Consider the following 18,153-nt stretch of genomic DNA (forward strand, 5'->3'; position numbering starts at 1 on the left):
AGCCCAGTCTTTCCACTTTACAATGCTGCTCCCCTAGAGTGGGTTCAATGGGTGAGAAGAGTTAAGAAATACTGAGTCGTTCATCTTTATAAAAGCGAGCTGAATAACATTTTAGCTTCATTTTCGGAGTGGCCCAGCAAGGGAGCACTTGGTCAAGCATGACAGACATAACCTAGGGTGTACAGGGCACCGTGAAGAACATTTATAAACACACAGTCACACAAACACACACAATGTTAGGAATCATTTAAAAAATCAGATCTTGGCTCAAAGAGATAATTAATAGTTAACCTTTATTGTTTATTAAAAATGAACTTTCTAAAATATTAGTAAATTTTGTTTTAAGCTCTGTTTTGAAGTGTTGATACCAGTGAAGTAACATTTTTCTTCTTTGAATTTTTTCTTGTGAAGTCATAGTTTTCTCTTTTTCTAGAACAGCAGGAAGTTCCGTCCAGTTCTTAATAAAGATAAAGGGAGCGCCCATGGACTTGAGTAACTGCAGAGGAGCATTCTGGGAAACAGATGTATTTCCACAGCTGCCAGCTGTCATGACATCTTCCACCACAGGAACGGAGCCACAGGAACAAGCCTCATATATTCTATAACATTCCGTGTTTACTCCAACTGGGCACAATGTGAGGTCGCTCTGAAGCAAAGCTTCTTGATAATTCTTAAGGCTTTCATTTGTTTCCTGAGGTTGCCACCTGGAAAATCAGAAAAACAGCTGTAGTTTTCACTTTACTAAGCATATCTTTTGTGGAAAAAAAAAAACACGGTTTTACTTAAAAAAAATTTTTTTATTGATTTTTATAGAGAGAAAGGGAGAGGGATACAGAGATAAAAACAACGACGAGAGAGAAACATCATTGATAGGCTGCCTCCTGCATACCCCTACTGGGGATCGAGCCCACAGCCTGGGCATGTGCCCTGATCTGAAATAGAACCAGTGACCTCTAGGTTCACTCAGGCACACCAACTGGTGATTTTACCTTTTAATGTCAGTTACAGGCAATGGTAAACTATTATAGAGATGACAGGCAGAAAAGATAAATAAAATCTTGCCTAAATAGATTTCTCGAAAATATTTAAAAATTTGAAAAGTTTACAGCTACACATTTTTAAAATCCAGTGGTCACCATAAAATTTCTGAATGAATGTTAATTCAGCCAATATTTTCTGACTGCCAAGTTCTTCTCTCTACCTCACCCTCCTAATTCCTGCCCCTTGGAGCTTATAATCTAGATCTAGTGATGGAGACAGGTAGCAGCCAAGTCAAGCCAGTGAACTACTTAGAAGGTGTTACTAGTAAGTGCTGTGAGGAAAAGTGAAGCAGAGTGAGGGAGGGGTTCTGAGGGGGCAGTGTGGTGATTAGAAATAGGTGATCAGGAGCATGTCTCATTACAGGGGCCCCTGAGCACAGAGCTGGAGGTGAAGGAGCAAAACGTGCAAATATCTGGGGGAGAACAGAGAGCAAAGAAAGAATAAAGGCCACGAGACAGCGCGTGTGTGGCATGTTCAATGAACACAAGGAAGCCAGGGTGGCTCTGGGGGAAGGATGAGGTCAGAGAATCCTGCCTGCAGGTATGGATCAGAGGGGTGACTGACCTGACCTGTGTGGTATCAGAATCAATCTGGCTGTTGCATTAAGAATGGACTACCCAGGGGCAAGGGCAGAAGCTGAGAGGCCAGTTCAAAAGCTAGATGTTCGCTCCTGACTGTTCCTATGCTCTCAGTAAAATGAGCAATGGGGTCAGAAGGTATGTGTAGTTTGGAAGAGAGAACAAGTTATGAAACATTCTCTTGGAGAGTGGACGATACAGAGACAAGGGAACTGGATGATTGTTGGACACTTGAGGGTCAAGGGCATGTATTAAAAGTGAGATTGATGAGGAGAACCAAGATGGCGGCATAGGTTAACGCCGGAGTTTGCTGCTTTGAACAACTACTTCAAAAGTGAAACCAAAAAACGGAACGGACATCACCCAGAACCACAGGAACACTGGCTGAGAGGAAGTCCTACAACTAGGAGGAAAGAGAAACGCATACGGACACTCAGAGGAGGCGCAGTGCTGAAGTCAAATTCTGAGGTGCGGAGTGCGCGGAGCGGGCTGGCGGCGGAGGGCGCGGTTGGCGTTTTCAATCGGGAGGGAGTCGCAGACTCTGAGCTCCAGATACAGGCGAGTCTTTAGGGACCCAGACTCAAACGGGAGAAGCGGGACTGCCTGGCTTCGGTCAGAGCGAGTGCAGCTTTCTCTCCGAGGACTGCAGCCCTTGCTGGGACTCAGAGGCAGAGCCCCTGGGGACAGGACTGAGAGCCGCCATAACTGCTCTCTCCGGCCCACCCTGTTGATCCTGTGCGACCCGCTCCACCCAAGCCCTGCACCGAGGCATTTGCCGGATAGCCTCAGGCAAAGGCTAGATTAGCACCTCCCTAGAGGACAGAAGTTCTCTCACTGCTGACACAGCTGATTCTCACAGCCACTTGGCCTGGAGGTCAAACCCTCCCTGGTATTAACTACAAGACTGCACACAAAGACCACTAGGGGGTGCACCAAGGAAGCATAACAAAATGCGGAGACAAAGAAACAGGACAAAATTGTCAATGGAAGATATAGAGTTCAGAACCACACTTTTAAGGTCTCTCAAGAACTGTTTAGAAGCCGCTGATAAACTTAATGAGATCTACAAGAAAACTAATGAGACCCTCGATGTTATATTGGGGAACCAACTAGAAATTAAGCATACACGGACTGAAATAACAAATATTATACAGACTCCCGACAGCAGACCAGAGGAGCACAAGAATCAAGTCAATGATTTTGAAATGCGAGGAAGCAAAAAACACCCAACCGGAAAAGCAAAATGAAAAAAGAATCCAAAAATGCGAGGATAGTGTAAGGAGCCTCTGGGACAGCTTCAAGCGTACCAACATCAGAATTATAGGGGTGCCAGAAGATGAGAGAGAGCAAGATCTTGAAAACCTATTTGAAGAAATAATGACAGAAAACTTCTCCCACCTGGTGAAAGAAAAGGACTTACAGGTCCAAGAAGCGCGGAGAACCCCAAACAAAAGGAATCCAAAGAGGACCACACCAAGACACATCATAATTAAAATGCCAAGAGCAAAAGATAAAGAGAGAATCTTAAAAACAGCAAGAGAAAGAAACTCAGTTACCTACAAGGGAATACCCATACGACTGTCAGCTGATTTCTCAACAGAAACTTTGCAGGCCAGAAGGGAGTGGCAAGAAATATTCAAAGTGATGAATACCAAGAACCTACAACCAAGATTACTTTATCCAGCAAAGCTATCATTCAGAACTGAAGGTCAGATAAAGCTTCACAGATAAGGAAAAGCTAAAGGAGTTCATCACCACCAAACCAGGATTATATAAAATGCTGAAAGGTATCCTTTAAGAAGAGGAAGAGGAAGAAAAAGGTAAAGATACAAATTATGAACAACAAATATGCATCTATCAACAAGTGAATCTAAGAATCAAGTGAATAAATAATCTGATGAACAGAATGAACTGGTGATTATAATAGAATCAGGGACATAGAAAGGGAATGGACTGACTATTCTTGGGGGGGAAAGGGGTGTGGGAGATGCGGGAAGAGACTGGACAAAAATCGTGCACCTATGGATGAGGACAGTGGGTGGGGAGTGAGGGCGGAGGGTGGGGTGGGAACTGGGAGGAGGGGAGTTATGGGGGGGAAAAAAAGAGGAACAAATGTAATAATCTGAACAATAAAGATTTAATTAAAAAAAAAAAAAGAGGGAAAGAAAAAAAAAAAAGTGAGATTGAGTGGCAGCTTCCTCCAAGTGTTTGGTTGCATGGGTATAGGTTTGGTGCAGGCAAGAAAGCTAGATTTAACCAGAGTTAGGGTTTGCTAAATTAAGAAACAATCACAGTCAACATCTAACCATGATTGACTATGACATTTAAGTGGGGTAAAGAAGAAAGTAAAGGTATGAGGTGAGCAAAGGACAATGAAAAGGGACTAGGAACAATGGGTTGTAAGTCCCAGCTAAACTGTAGGAGATTATTACAGAGAATGAGTTGGCCTGACAGGGTGGTTACCGAGAGAGATGCTGGAACTTAAGACCATGGAGAAGAAGCGGTATGTGTAGGATAAGGTCTAGGAAAGGACCTTGATAGTGAATAGCTGAGGTCACGTGGAGACCAGATCATGGAGGAGAGGAGGTAAAGGAACTGCCTGACCAAGGTGATGGAAGGACCATCTATGTAGATTTGGGAGTCACCAAAAGTGAGACTGGTGTAATGTCAGAGAGAGTGTGCCAGGAACTAAACTCTTCAAAGAATTAAGGAGATAAACCCAAAAGTCAGAATATGACATCAAAGAATAAAAGTAATGGATGGTTTTTTCTGCTGGCATGAGATTCAAAATTGGAGGTTTTAAGGAGGGAAAGGGGAGAACGGTCTGGAAGCAGCAATGGGAAGCAAGGAGGACAGCTACTTGACCTCCTGGCCCAATGGTATGAGAAGAATTACAAGAATAATTTTATTCCCATCATTTTGCCATTATACATTACCCTCACTCATTCCATTCCAGGCACACAGTCCCTTGTTCCTCAACCATGGTAAGCATGGTTCCGCCTTAGGCCCTTCACATTTGCCCTCCCTTGGCCTGAACTACTCTTCTCCCAAACAGACACAAGGCTCATCCTGCACCTTCTTCATGGCTGAGCTTAAATGTAACCTTCTAGCTAGTGCTTTCTTTGGCCACTCTAAACCAGCAAATTCTCCACTCCTGATCCCTCATCCTCTCTACATTGCGTCTCTGCTCAACTTTTTTTTAACATGGCATTTCTCATCTTTTGACACATAATATATTTTATTGGTTTGTGTCCTCCAATAAGCATCTAAGAGGGCACTTATGACTATTTTGTTCACTGCTGTATCCCTCATGGCTAAAACAGTTGCCTGATAAATGCTTGTTGACTGAATATATATATTATGGTTACACAAATAATGGAGTTAGGAGTTATGCTTTCTAGAAGAGAGTATCTGCTACAATGAAGGCATTTCTAGATCTAGAAGGACATTCATTCTCTGGTGACTCTGCTTCATACACGCAAACTCTATTTGATCTTTTAAAAACAAAATGAGTAATTCCAAAATGTCTTCTTTCACTCCAGAACACCTGTTTCACAATTACCAGGTAAAACAATGGAAGAAAGTCAATCCTATTAAATCAATGTGTACTTCCATCCATCCACTGCCCCTTTATCCTGGCCTACTCTACACAAGGTCCTGTGTTAGATCTGGGGATCTGAAGAACAGTCCTTAGGTGCTGTCAGGTTCCTGAGGAGGGAGGAGTGCTCCAGGCCAGTACTGGAACACTGAGCTGGCCTACAGAACACCTCAGGGATGACGTAAGACCTTATTGGCACATTCCCTATTCCCTGTGTGTCAAGTCTGACTAACAAATATGATTGAGGAAACCCAAACAATTGACATTGCATATGACAGTTACTAGTGTTCTTCAAGATGAACTATAGCTATAAGAGATTCTCCCTGTTTTAAACGTATACAACCCAAGTTCTTCAATTACCGATCTATCTCCTAGGAAAAGACAAATATAAGTGGAGTTAACACTGTCTCATTGGAAAACCTGTGCTGCCACATAAAGCAAATCTCAGACAGGAGAACAACATGCATGAATCAAGTAAACACAGAACTTACTGTTCTCTTACTGAGACCCAACAGAGCTTATCAATTCCACCTTGTTTCAAAATGTTCATGAGTGCTTGTCTGGATGAATTTTCATAAACAGTTCCTAGGAAATTACATAAGTAGGGCCTTTCATTATACAGCATTGACCAACTTGCCTCCACCACAGGGAAATTCCTGTACCTATAAAAACAAGTACACGTGAGTTAACAATAGATGACAACAGAAATGGCACAATTCCCATAACCCACATCTTAGCATGATATAGAAAGAAGAGATTTAGAATGCCTTTCTAAACCCACAATGTAATTTTCCATGCTTACTTTTGAAAAGTCCTTAAATCTACTGACTTAAAAAAAAAGATTCTTACAATGACAACTTTTACAAAATTGCAATAGAGACTGTAGGCCAAAGGGCTTTGTTTTTTATATTCTTCAACTTCTATTACACATCTGTAGCTGTAAGGCAGGTTGAATTCAAGATCTTATAAGTATAAATAATCTTTTATATATTCATAATGATCATGATTTAATGAGTGCTTTAGCCAAGTGATAGCATACATATTGCTAAAGCAAAGAGCTCCCAGTTTGAAAGCTGTAGGTAGATTAAAAACAAAACGAAACAAAACAAAACAAAAAACATACAAAAAAGACTTGTGCGCCATACAGGAGAGACCTATTGCAATTGGCCCATTTTTTAAAAAAAATATATTTTATTGACTTTATACAGAGAGGAAGGGAGAGGGATAGAGAGTTAGAAACATCAATGAGTGAGAAACATTGAACAGCTGCCTCCTGCACACACCCTACTGGGGCTGTGCCCACAACCAAGGTACATGCCCTTGACCGGAATAGAACCTGGGACCCTCCAGTCCACAGGCCAACGACGCTCTATCCATTGAGCCAAACCGGTTAGGGCCAATTGGCCCATTTTTATGGGCTTTTGGAAGTAACAGAAATCAAATTGTGTACCTGAAATATAACCTTCACGTTAGAGCAAAGCTTTATATAACAGTCTACAACAGGTTTCTCAACAGGTTTCTCATTTCTGCCATTTGGGGCCAGACAATTACGGTATTTGTCGCGGAAGCTGTCTTCTACATTGTAGGATACATCCCTTGCCTCTCTCTGTTCACCAGATATCAGTATCACCTCTCTTCCCTCCCCTGTAACAACCCAAAAAATTTCCAGACATTGTCAAATGTCTCCTGGGGTGGTGGGTAGGGGGTAAAACTGCCCCTGGTTGAGAACCACTGATTTAAAACAGAGATACTGGCCTAGTTCAACATTACCAGAACTACAGAGATTCCATCCCATACTGTATTAATAAGTTAGGTAGTATTACTGTGAAAAAGTAATATTTTTTGGCTTCAAAACATTTTATAAATATAGGCTCTACTTAAGGGATAGATTTTTTGGATCCATCGCTTGGCTATACATAATTTAACCTTTTTGTCTGATCCTACCCCAAATCTATTGAATCAGAATGCTGTAGTGGTAAGCCAGAGATTCTGCCTTATTAATGTGCTTCTCTGGTGATATTCATGTACCAACTAGGCAGCAGACTAAGGCCACATCTTGTATAATAAATATTTGATTCAGATGTCATGTTAGTGAACTTTTTCATAATTCATCCATTCAACAATGATTTACTAAGTGCCTACTTTGTGCAGGCACTGTTTTAGGCTCTGCAGATAAAATAGTGGAAAAAAAAAAGACAAAAATCCCCGTCACTGGGAAGTTTATGTAAAGTAGCAACTCATCTTAAAGCCAACTTACTTTTAATAAAAAACCCCTCTATTAACAGAAAGATAAAAAATAAGTCGTTTTCGTGTTGTTGTTTTTCAATTGATTTCAGAGAGAGAGAAAGGGAGAGGGCGAGAGGGATAGAAACATTAATGAGAATCACTGATTGGCTGCCTCCTGCATGCCTCCTACTGGGGATCAACCCAACAACCTGCTCATGTGCCCTGACCAGGAATCGAACTGTGACCTCCTGGCTCATGGGACAACTCTCAATCCTGAGCCACAGGGGCTGGGCAAGTTTTCCATTTTAAAGAGTTTATATATGACATACTGAGAAACCTTCGCTATTAATTAATTCTTCTTTTTAATAGAAATGTGTGCAACCAGTCTTAGTGGCAGATCTGAGCATATTATGGTATAATGCTTCCAAGCCCAAGCGTACAGTGTGCTCCTGATTTAATATTACCTTTAAAGAAAAGTAGGTTTTTTTAAAAAAAACTGTTAATTATAGAGATTCTACAATAATGGCTTTAATGGGATCTGTTTGTCTGCCATCCTCTGCTAAACCTCTCTTTAAGGAACTGTTGATAAACTTAATTCATCCCATGCCTTGTGATTTTGAAACACAAAAATGTAATTCATCTGCCTTCCTCATAAAAGGTGAAAATACTCTAAAAACATTATTATCGTTGCTGAAGCAGGAGACCAAACCATATTTTTTCCCATGGAAAAGATTGTACCTCGCCTCAATGATCTCAAAAGAACTATATTTATTGCAAATCTAAAACACAATCGCCCTGGTTCTGAAATTCAGGTCTTAGAAACATGCCTAATATTTTGTACTTACGTTGCTACTCCTAAAGGCCACTGAAAAACATCCATGCCATTAATCCAGGGGCTGTCATATATGATGAAAAGCAGCTCCACAAAGCCTCCGTTTCTTTTGAGGAACTGGTTGATCCATTCATTGTTACAATGTTCATTTCCAAGCAAAACAACAGCAACATGCTGGAGTTTTTGAGTTTGTACCAAATTTTGTACATAAAGTAACCACTGGGTGGCATAAAAGACCTTTGCCTTTTCTCTTCCATTTAAAATGAGTACCACATTATTCACATCAACTGAGAAGTACCCTGGGACTACGGCTGGACCAGTGATGAAGCTGTAACAACAAAACAAGACACAAAGAAAAAAGAGAACCAGAAATTTTAAATCATTTTATATAAAATCTACAAGTTGAATGTTCCTATAAAAGCTTGCACTCACTGTGATGAGTAATGAGCTCACTACCTTCTTATAGTAGCAATATCTGGAAATTCTAGAAAAATAGAATCAGACATATTTTATTCTATCATGATCTTTGGAAATAAGTTCAACTTTTCTGTAAGTGACAGATGCTTATTTAAAATATTAGAATTGAATATTGATATCAAGTTAGCATCTGGTTTTTGTCTTATCAAATGAATAGAACTTTCTATATATATTATGATAATGCCTGCACATGGAAATTACAGGATTTAGAAGGGAGTCTTCTGGGGATAAGCAAAGTCCATGATGAGCAGAAGTAAGATTCCTCCTTAGAAATGAAAACTAAAGTTGCCTGAAGATTTCAAACCATAAATCAACATATGATGGATATGAGTAGAGACAGGCAAAGTTCCTTCAAGAGACAGAATGGATCTCAGGCTGACTTGTAACTTACTTGAATATATTAATATAAAGAATATATCAATAAGGTATTTGTGGGGAGATACATGATGGAGAAATAGTAGACAGTAATGGAGGCACAGAAAAGGTAGAACTGAAAGGGAGGGAGATGCTGCAGTACCTATTTAAGTATTCAAGACTTCTATAGTGATTATTATGTGCCAGAGACTATACATCTTTTTTAAAAAATATATTTTTTATTGATCTCAGAGAGGATGGGAGGAGAGAGACAGAAATGATGAGAGTGAACCATTGATTGGCTGCCTCCTGCACGGCCCCTACTGGGGATGGAGCCCACAACGCGGGCATGTGCCCTTGACTGGAATCGAACCTGGGACCCTTTAGTCCACAGGCTGACACTCTATCCACTGAGCCAAATTGGCTGGGGTGACTATACATCTTTTAATGCATTTAATCTTCATAGCAATCTGGTGAAGTAGAAACTACTATTTGCCTTATTTTAAACATAAAGAAATCCAGGCACAGAGAGGAGAAGAAACCTGCTCAATGTCAGATAGCTAATAATAGGTAAAGCTGGAATTTGAACTGAGATATTTTGGCTGCAAAGTCTATACACTTACAACTCAATCACACGGCTCCTCTGCCCAGAGGTGACAGAGCTTCATGAGGCTGACTCAGAAGTTCAGAGTGCCCTACACGTATTCATGTATTCATATGCTGAGACAGACTATGTTACTGATGATTCACTGGTGAATAATGAGTCATTTATCCCTTCTGAAACACATACAGTTTGGAAGTGATATCACTGTAATTAGTCTAGTTATTAATAATGGGAAAGGAGCAAAGGGAAGGCCAAATGTTCTAGGCATGTCATTTTGGCAGCTTCGCCATCAAGCTACAACTTTACACTTCTCAGGGGTCCAGCAAAGGGAAGAATAGACACATGCCCAGTAAAGCTGGGGGACTAGCAAAGATGCTGACTGTCACACTGGGAACAGAGGTCATTGGCCAGAGTGGGCGTGGCCACTGCAAGCACAGGAAGAGCTGGGATGCTTAATTCCCTGAAGGAGGAAGTTCTCTCTTGGTTCCTCTTGTGCTCTTGGTTGATCCTGGCTTGTGGGGCTTTCACTCCTGCTTCCTCCATTCGCCCGCATGGCCCATGGCCTTGTGAACCCTCACATACAATGGACTAATGAACTGGAACTAGCCTGATGCTGAAGTGGACCCGGCTACAACATGGAATGGAAACTCTGGATACTGGCTTTGCTTTTAGCTCTACTGAAACCCCAGCGGCACCTCTTCTATAACTGGACTAAGGGAAATGGGACTTTGGGAACCCAGGAATGCAATTCGACGCAAATAAAAATCACTCATCCTCCTGTGCGAGTCTCAGAAAACTCTTTCTTGAGATATTGTAAGGACTCCACCTCCAACATCCAGTGGGGAATGGGATACCCTAATAATAGAAGTACTGCACATTGTTAAATCCCATATTTTGATTCCATATTTAATTGGGTATCAACTGTAGCTTGCCTATATGGAAAGAATGTGCTAATCAAATCAATACAAGCATGTGGACTGGCAGTTCTAGTTCCTGTCTGAGTTACTTGGTATCCTGGATTACATTTTTTGGGCCTATGAGCTGATAAGACTGGGCCTATGAGCTGATAAGACTCAGCATTCATGAGCCTGATTAACCCTGGAACACTAATGATATCCTTTCTACTTCTGCCTCAGAATTGTTGTGAGGCTAAAAGTAAATGACATAAGCTCTTTGTAAAGGAAAAGATTTATTTAAACAAACTATATTACACATATTTACAAGTAACCTAATAGTGCTCAGAAACGCTTTCCGTTTATTTCTTCAAGGTGACCCATCACTTCAGATTCACTTTTGGTCAAACAAGGATGAATGTGTTGAAACATTTAAGATATAACCCCTGTAGCTCAATTCAACTCAAAACTTGCAATTCCATAAAAATTTATGAATTTAGCAAAATAAGCGAGACCAAAAAACTTAAAAACCATATGATTTCACTCATATGTGGGATATAAACTGAAAGCAACAAATGAACAAACAAGAAAAACAAAAACTCACAGACAACGTATGGTGGTTACCAGAGGGTGGTTACCAGAGGGTAGTAAAGAATAATGGGGGTCAAATGTATGGTGATAAAAGATGATCTGACTCTGGATGGTGGGCATACAATGCAATATACAGATCGTGTATTATAGAAATGTGTACTTGAAACCTACATAATCTTATTAGCCAATGTCACATCAATAAATTTAATAAAAAAAGACAAAAGTTTATTAATTCTGGATAAATAAATTATGTATACTACTTTTCATGAGCCTAAAATTTGAATAACTTGTTTTTGAACTTCTTTGAATAGATGGTTCTCTTAAATACTACGAGAATAGCTGTTTGATCATAATATAAAATGTCAGGTAAAAATTTCAGAAGGGAAGATTTTCTTTTGGGAATTAGTGCTCTTTGCTCAAATCCTTTGCTATCATTATAGTAACAGTATATAATAACTTCTCTGAGAATATTTAAGACTTTTTCCTGAAAATTCTGTATATTATGGGTAGAACTATTACACTAATACTGATAACACATTTACTTTTTAAAATATCAAATATTAGATTTACATGCATAATTCTACTTGACTTTCAAACACCCAAATTCAGCTGTTGTAAATTTAGGACTATATATATAATAAACTCTTGAATGGGATTACATCAATAGAACCCAGGAGATAAAAAGAAAAATAATCATTATCAATGATGATATGAAAAACCTGTTTACAGCCCTAGCCAGTTTGGCTCAGTGGAGAGAGTGTTGGCCTGTGGACTGAAGGGTCTCAGGTTCGATTCCAGTCAAAGGCACGAGTCCGGGTTGTGGGCTTGATCCCCAGTAGAGGAGGCATGAAGGAGGCAGCCAAAAAATGATTCTCTTTCATCATTGATGTTTCTATCTCTTTCTCCCTCTCCCTTCCTCTCTGCAATCAATAAAAATGTATTTTTTAAAAAAACCCTATTTACTTTTCAAGAATGATTACTTTGAAAAGATTCATGCAATGAAATTTCTTTCCAAGTGTATCTATACTAATAAAAGGGTAATATGCTAATTAGACCGGACATCTTCCAGACATCCTTCTGGACGTCCTCCCAGACAAAGCCACGGTGGCAGGGGCCGAGGGAGAGGCGGTTAGGGGAGATCAGGCCGGCAGGGGAGGGTCTTTAGGGGTGATCAGGCCAGCAGGCAGAGTGGTTAGGGGCGATCAGGAAGGCAGGCAGGTGAGAGGTTAGGAGCCAGTAGTCCCGGATTGCAAGAGGGATGTCCGACTGTTTAAACTGGCAGTTGGACATCCCCCAAGGGGTCCCGGATTGAAGAGGGTGAGGCCGGGCTGAGGGACCCCCCCTTCCCCCATGCACAGATTTTGTGCACTGGGCCTCTAGAATAAAATAAAAAAAAGAAAAAAGAATGCAGTGAAAATTCAATTAAAATGAGATTAATTACAATTTTTCCTCTTGATTTCTCTAAGAAATGGAATCCTAACAGAAAACAGAATCTTTGGTTAAAATTTTTGCCCTAACATCATTTTTACAGAAAGGCATTTTAAAATAATTATTTTTATTTTTTATTTCAATAAAAACCAAAATCTAATAGAAAATAGCATTCTTTCATATGATAAAATTATCATAATTTTTCTAAATTAAATCTGGTCTATTAAAAATCTGTAGAAAATATGCAGTTATAATTAAAAGTTTTATAAAAATAAAAGCTCAAAAATGTCTTAACAATACATTGATTTTATTGAATGTAAAAAACAGATTTTTAGTATTGCAGTAAAGTTCATAGGTCGATGCTCAACCACTGAGCCATGCTGACTGGGTGAGATTTCTCTATTCTTAACAAGTTGAAGTGGAAATACTTTCTATGATATAGTTTCCTCTTATTTTCCTTCTAGTATTTACAAAAAACATTGTATGGTAAACCAGCAAAGGTTAATGTTGTAAAGTTAATACCTGTAATGTGTTCTTCCTACAATTGAATTTCCTTCTCTCCATTGAGCAGTCACATCAGTAGGATCAAGTATGCCTTCAAAAATATGCTCCCAGAGATACAAACCTAGTAATTACATAAACAAAACCATTTACTGTCTGATCTACTCTGGTATGTAGAATGAGCATAAGTTCTGCTCTTTTATATCATTTGATTAGGAAAATAGATTTTTGGTAATAGGGTACAGCAGCTATAGAAAACTAGAGATTATGTACTCATATATTATGAGTACCTATAAATGGGGTATAATATAAGAAATATTTAAAATTCTGGAAGTGGCTTTGGAATTAGGTAATGGAAAGAAGCTGAAAGAATTTTGAGGAGTATGATTTTAAAAAAAGCCTAGATTAAATTGCCTTGAACAAATTGTAGGTAGAAATATGGATGTTACTGACTCTGCTAGTGAGAACTAAGAAAAAGCTGGGAGCACAGTAGGGAAAAAACCTATCATCTTAGGGGATACTTAAATCATAAGCAAACTGTTGGTAGAAATATGTACATTAAAAGCACTGTTGGTGAGGGTTTAGGAAATGAGTAACATGCTATTAAAAACTAGAGAAAAGTGGACCATTTGTTATACAGTCATACACCACATAATGACATTTCAGTCAATGATGGACTGCATATTAGATGGAGTTCTCATCCTGTCTAATAAAAGACAAAGATGCTAATTGACCATACCTTTGCTACACCCATAAGCCAATCAAAGCAATATGCAAATTAGCCACAAACAAAGATGGCAGCTAATTTGCATACTGTAGGCAGGGCTGGCCAGCGCGAGCCGCCAGCCGGGACCTCCGTGTGCCACCTAAGCCCCGCCCCCAGCCGGGACCCCCATGTGTGGCCTGGGAGGCCAGGACCCCCGTGTGCGGCCCTGGGCGGCGGGGCTTGGTGGTGCGATCAGCCCGAGGAAGTCCTATTCTTGCAGGAATCTTCCTGCAACGGGCCTCTAGTCTATATATATAAAAGCCTAAGCAACCAAAAGACCGAACAACCAGTCAACCGGTTGCTATGATGTGCACTGACCACCAGGGGGCAGAAGCTCAACACAGGAGCTGACCCCTGATGGTCAGTGCGCTCCCACAGCCAACCTTCTGTAGCAGGCCAACCTCCCGTAGCCGGCCAACCTCTCGCGGTCTCTCTCCCTGGCCAACTGGCCCCAGTCGGGACTGGGTGAGATGGCCCCAATCGGCCCTAATAGTTGGCCAGGCCGAGGGACCCTACCCATGCGCGAATTCGTGCACCAGGCCTCTAGTAAGATTATAATGGAGCTAAAAAATTCCTGTGCCTAGCAATGTCATCAAGTCATAGTACAATGCATTACTCACGAATTTGTGGTGATGCTGGTGTAAACAAACTTGCTGTGCTGCTAGTCATAGAAAAGTATAGCACATATATTTACAGTAGTAGGATATACCATCTAGGTTTGTGTAAGTATACTCTGAGGTTTGCACAAGGATGAAATCACTTAATGGCATTTCTCAGACTGTATCGCTTTGTTAAGTGGCATATTACGTATAGCAGCAGAAAGCTTAGCTGAATCGTGTCCTGCAGTTGTGTGGAAAGCAGAACTTGTAAACAATAAATTTGGATATTTAGCTGAAGAGATTGCTAAGCAAAATGTTGATGCTGTGGCCCGGTTTCTTCTTATTGATTATAGTAAAACATGAGAGGACAGAGAGATTGAGGGAAAAACTGTTAAGTAAAAATGAACCAGGACTTGCTGATTAGGAAATTCTCAGCCTACTCAGATTGCAAAAGAGGTGAAAATTCAGGAGATTCACTGTCGGAAAAGAATGCTCTTGAGAGGAGGCCAAGGATATGACTTGATATCTTTAGGCTAGAGCCTCAGAATATAAAAAGATCATACTATTTAGTCATATAGAGGGCTCTTTGAAGATATTAGATGCATAATTTATGTATCTCCTTCAGTAATCTTAGCAGAAGCCGGAAATAGAGATGGGGTTGTCCAGGAAAAACCTGTGGAGGAGCTCTTTCCTAATGCAGCAAGTCCGCATGACATACACAGGAGACCCACAAGGTTCTTGAGAATGTTCTACCAGCAGAAACACTGGCAGCTTAGACTAAAGGAGACCCAGAGAAGCTGAAATGAGAGGAGGCTGCTGGACTTCCAAAATCCTATCTTCAAGAAACAGGCTGGAAAACTACTGATCCGAAAACACTTGCTAACCTTCATGAAAAAAGGAAGAATGCCTTCAAAGCCAGAGCTGAAAGGCCAGAAGCAAAGCTTGAGCCACAGATTATTCCCAGGCCTTGAAACTAATGGAGTTTTCCTGGTTGAATTTCAAAATTGTTTGGACCAGTGACTCAATATTACTACCATTTTCTCCCTTTTTAAGTGGGAATATCTATAACTGGTATGCTATTACTGTGCCTGGGGAATAGATTGATGAAAGTACAATTTGATAAAACTCATCTGCCACTTTGTGCTTATTAGATTAAAAATGAAAAGTCTGGAAATAATGAAAACTTGTTAAGATGTAGACTGAATTAAAAACTAGAATGAGAAAATGGTAATTTAAAAGAAGAAATTAATATTAGAGATTTTATAAAGAAAACAATTGTTAGAACTTGATGATTGGAGGCCTGGTTCTGGGTACCTGAAATTTAAAGATCAGTTAGTAATCTTGCATGCATATTTGCATGCAAGTGTGAATGAATTTATGAAACAACATGGGGCAGGCTTTGTCCTCTTTTAGTTTCCTCTCATCTGGCACTTTCTATCCATATCCCTTACTGTACGTATAAATCCAACTCATGTTTAAAGGCCAAATAAAGCCCCTTCTAAATCACTAAATTCTTTCTGACTCTTCTAAGAATTGAGGGTTCCATCTCAAATTGAGCATAATATATAACTTGGAATGCTAGGCTCTCATGGTACTCAGAGGAAAGTGCTTTTGTGGGCAATCAAGGTTAATCAGCTGCATACTATATCCCTTTCTTGGACATTGACAATGAATATTGGCCTATGAAAGGCTCTGAGAAATAAAAAAAAGAACCTGGTTTAACTTTGCTCAGTTCAATGTTGCCCACAACTTGTACTTGTGTATCAAGTATGGATAAACACATATTCATAAAAATTCAGTTGACACAGGCAGGTAACTATAATAATGCTTACATGACCCATTCTTTGTATCTACAAATCAACCTGCGCTCAACTAAAGACCAACAATAGAATGAGTGCATGTATTTACACAGATATTGCCTAACAGAAAGGAGAAATAAAATACTGAAAAAAACCCTGAAAAAAAATGCATCATGATACCTTTAACAAATGAATAAACTATAAATGCATTAAAATGAATGGAATATTAATAAAGTACATTTTCTGATGCTTTTTACATGCCTTGGCTCTACACATTAACTTACCAATGGCAGCTTTGCCCCAGATTTGTACTCGGAAGTCTGTTTTCCCTTTCATGGATTTATTTAATATTTGGAGACTAGTTTTAAATCTGTGTTGTTGCTCATTTTTCTCATCTCCTTCCCAAGGATTCCATTCTTCACTTCCCAAAGTAGATTGTTCTGCGTTTTAAAAACAGTAACAGTGTTCATTAGTATGGTAGAGCTGTAGCTAAATTCAAGCCATTCAAATGAGATGTTAGAGAGTTCTAATTTCACCCTAACTTCAGCTCTTCAAAGAGGTGAACTAAATTTGAACTGGATAAACGTACACATTACAAAAAGGAAATTAGAATGGAATTTCTGTCAACCCTTTATTATGAAAGATCTTAGAGATAAAACTTAACCCCAAACACAAAATTATCACTCCCAAACAAAAACCTTCTAAAATAAGTGGATAATATGTATCAAGTTACAAGTTTAACTTGTGCAACTCTTGACTGCATATACGTAGCCTACAAACACTTGACTTCGAACAAAGTGCCCAACACTTTTACATACTCTTGTGCAAAATTCTGAAAAAAGGGGAGAGATGAATGTCTGTCTGCTCCTGGCACAGGCCAGGGGACCAGGATTTGGGGGTCAAGCGCCCTGGCCTTCGGAAATCACCGCGTGGTGAGAGAAGGCTCTCGGTTCCAATATGGAAATGGACGCACTGAGCCCCGCGGCATCCCCCAGGAGCCGGGCACACTGTGCCGGCGTCTTGGACATTGAAGAGGTTTTAAAGGGGTGCGGGTCTGTCGGCTTTGGGGGTGGCAATTGGGGACGGCGTGTGGGATCCCGGCGGACCGAGGTCTCGGCGCACCCTCCATCCGCGCGCCCAGGGACGGCGAAGGAGAACTGGAGGGAGCGCGCAGGAGGGGCGCCGGGCAATGCTGGACCCCGGAGCGGGATCCCGGCCTCGCGGCGAGGATCCGCCCGGCCCCCACCGCCCCGCCACCCCGCGTCGGGGCGCGCAGCCGGGACAGAGGCCACTGCGCCGGGTCCTACCTCGGCCGCGCCCCTCCCGCGCTGGGGCCGCCCCCTTCCGGAGGCCCCGAGAAGAGGCGGCCGGTGCCCGGCGGCGGCGCCCGAAAAAGACGTGGTAGGCGGCGTAGAGAGAGAAGAGGCAGTACAGGGCGATGAGAAACGAGCACAGCCGCTTCCGCGTCAGCCGCATCCCACTTGGGCTTCCTGCCAGGCCACCGCCGCCCGGGTCCGGGGCCCAGGCGACGCCGCCACGCAGGGACGCGGCCCCAGCGGCGTCCGGTGCAGGCCCAGGCCCAAACCCAGAACCACCAGCACCTGCGGCCCGAGGCCCTGACGCCCCGCCCACTCCCGCCCCGCCCCACCCCAGCCCCTCCCTCCCGCCAGCGTCCGATCCCGGCTCAGGCCCCGCCCCCAGCCCCGCCCCCGAGCCTCCCAAGCCCCGCCTATAGCTTTCCGCCCCGCCCTCTTACAGGCCCCGCCCCTTCGGGGCGCTGAGACCGGCCAACTCTGATTCCGGAATTGTGCTTTGGAAGATCGCCCATTCCTCCCCTTGACCTCTGCAGTGCATCCACTGTGCCTT

At 41.5% G+C, this 18,153-nt stretch overlaps 1 protein-coding gene across 2 annotated transcripts; it reads right to left on the reverse strand.

Annotated features, from left to right (window-relative positions):
- Window positions 1-279: 279 nt before the first annotated feature.
- RXYLT1 (ribitol xylosyltransferase 1) lies at window positions 280-17,923 on the reverse strand. 2 transcript variants are annotated; one of them, XM_081084350.1, is made up of 6 exons: window positions 17,595-17,917; window positions 16,572-16,727; window positions 13,145-13,247; window positions 8,289-8,603; window positions 5,709-5,879; window positions 280-704 (listed from the first exon to the last, which is right to left on the reverse strand). In XM_081084350.1, exons 1-6 carry the CDS (start codon window positions 17,761-17,763, stop codon window positions 287-289), a joined length of 1,332 nt encoding a protein of 443 aa, XP_080940476.1. In that variant the 5' UTR covers window positions 17,764-17,917; the 3' UTR covers window positions 280-286. The 2 variants fall into 2 exon arrangements, with proteins under 2 accessions (XP_080940476.1, XP_080940477.1); XM_081084351.1 differs by lacking the exon at window positions 13,145-13,247 and having other exon boundaries at window positions 17,595-17,923.
- Window positions 17,924-18,153: the final 230 nt, after the last annotated feature.

This window comes from Myotis nattereri (genome assembly GCF_964212035.1).
Source record: "Myotis nattereri genome assembly, chromosome: 2".
Lineage (NCBI taxonomy): Eukaryota > Metazoa > Chordata > Mammalia > Chiroptera > Vespertilionidae > Myotis > Myotis nattereri.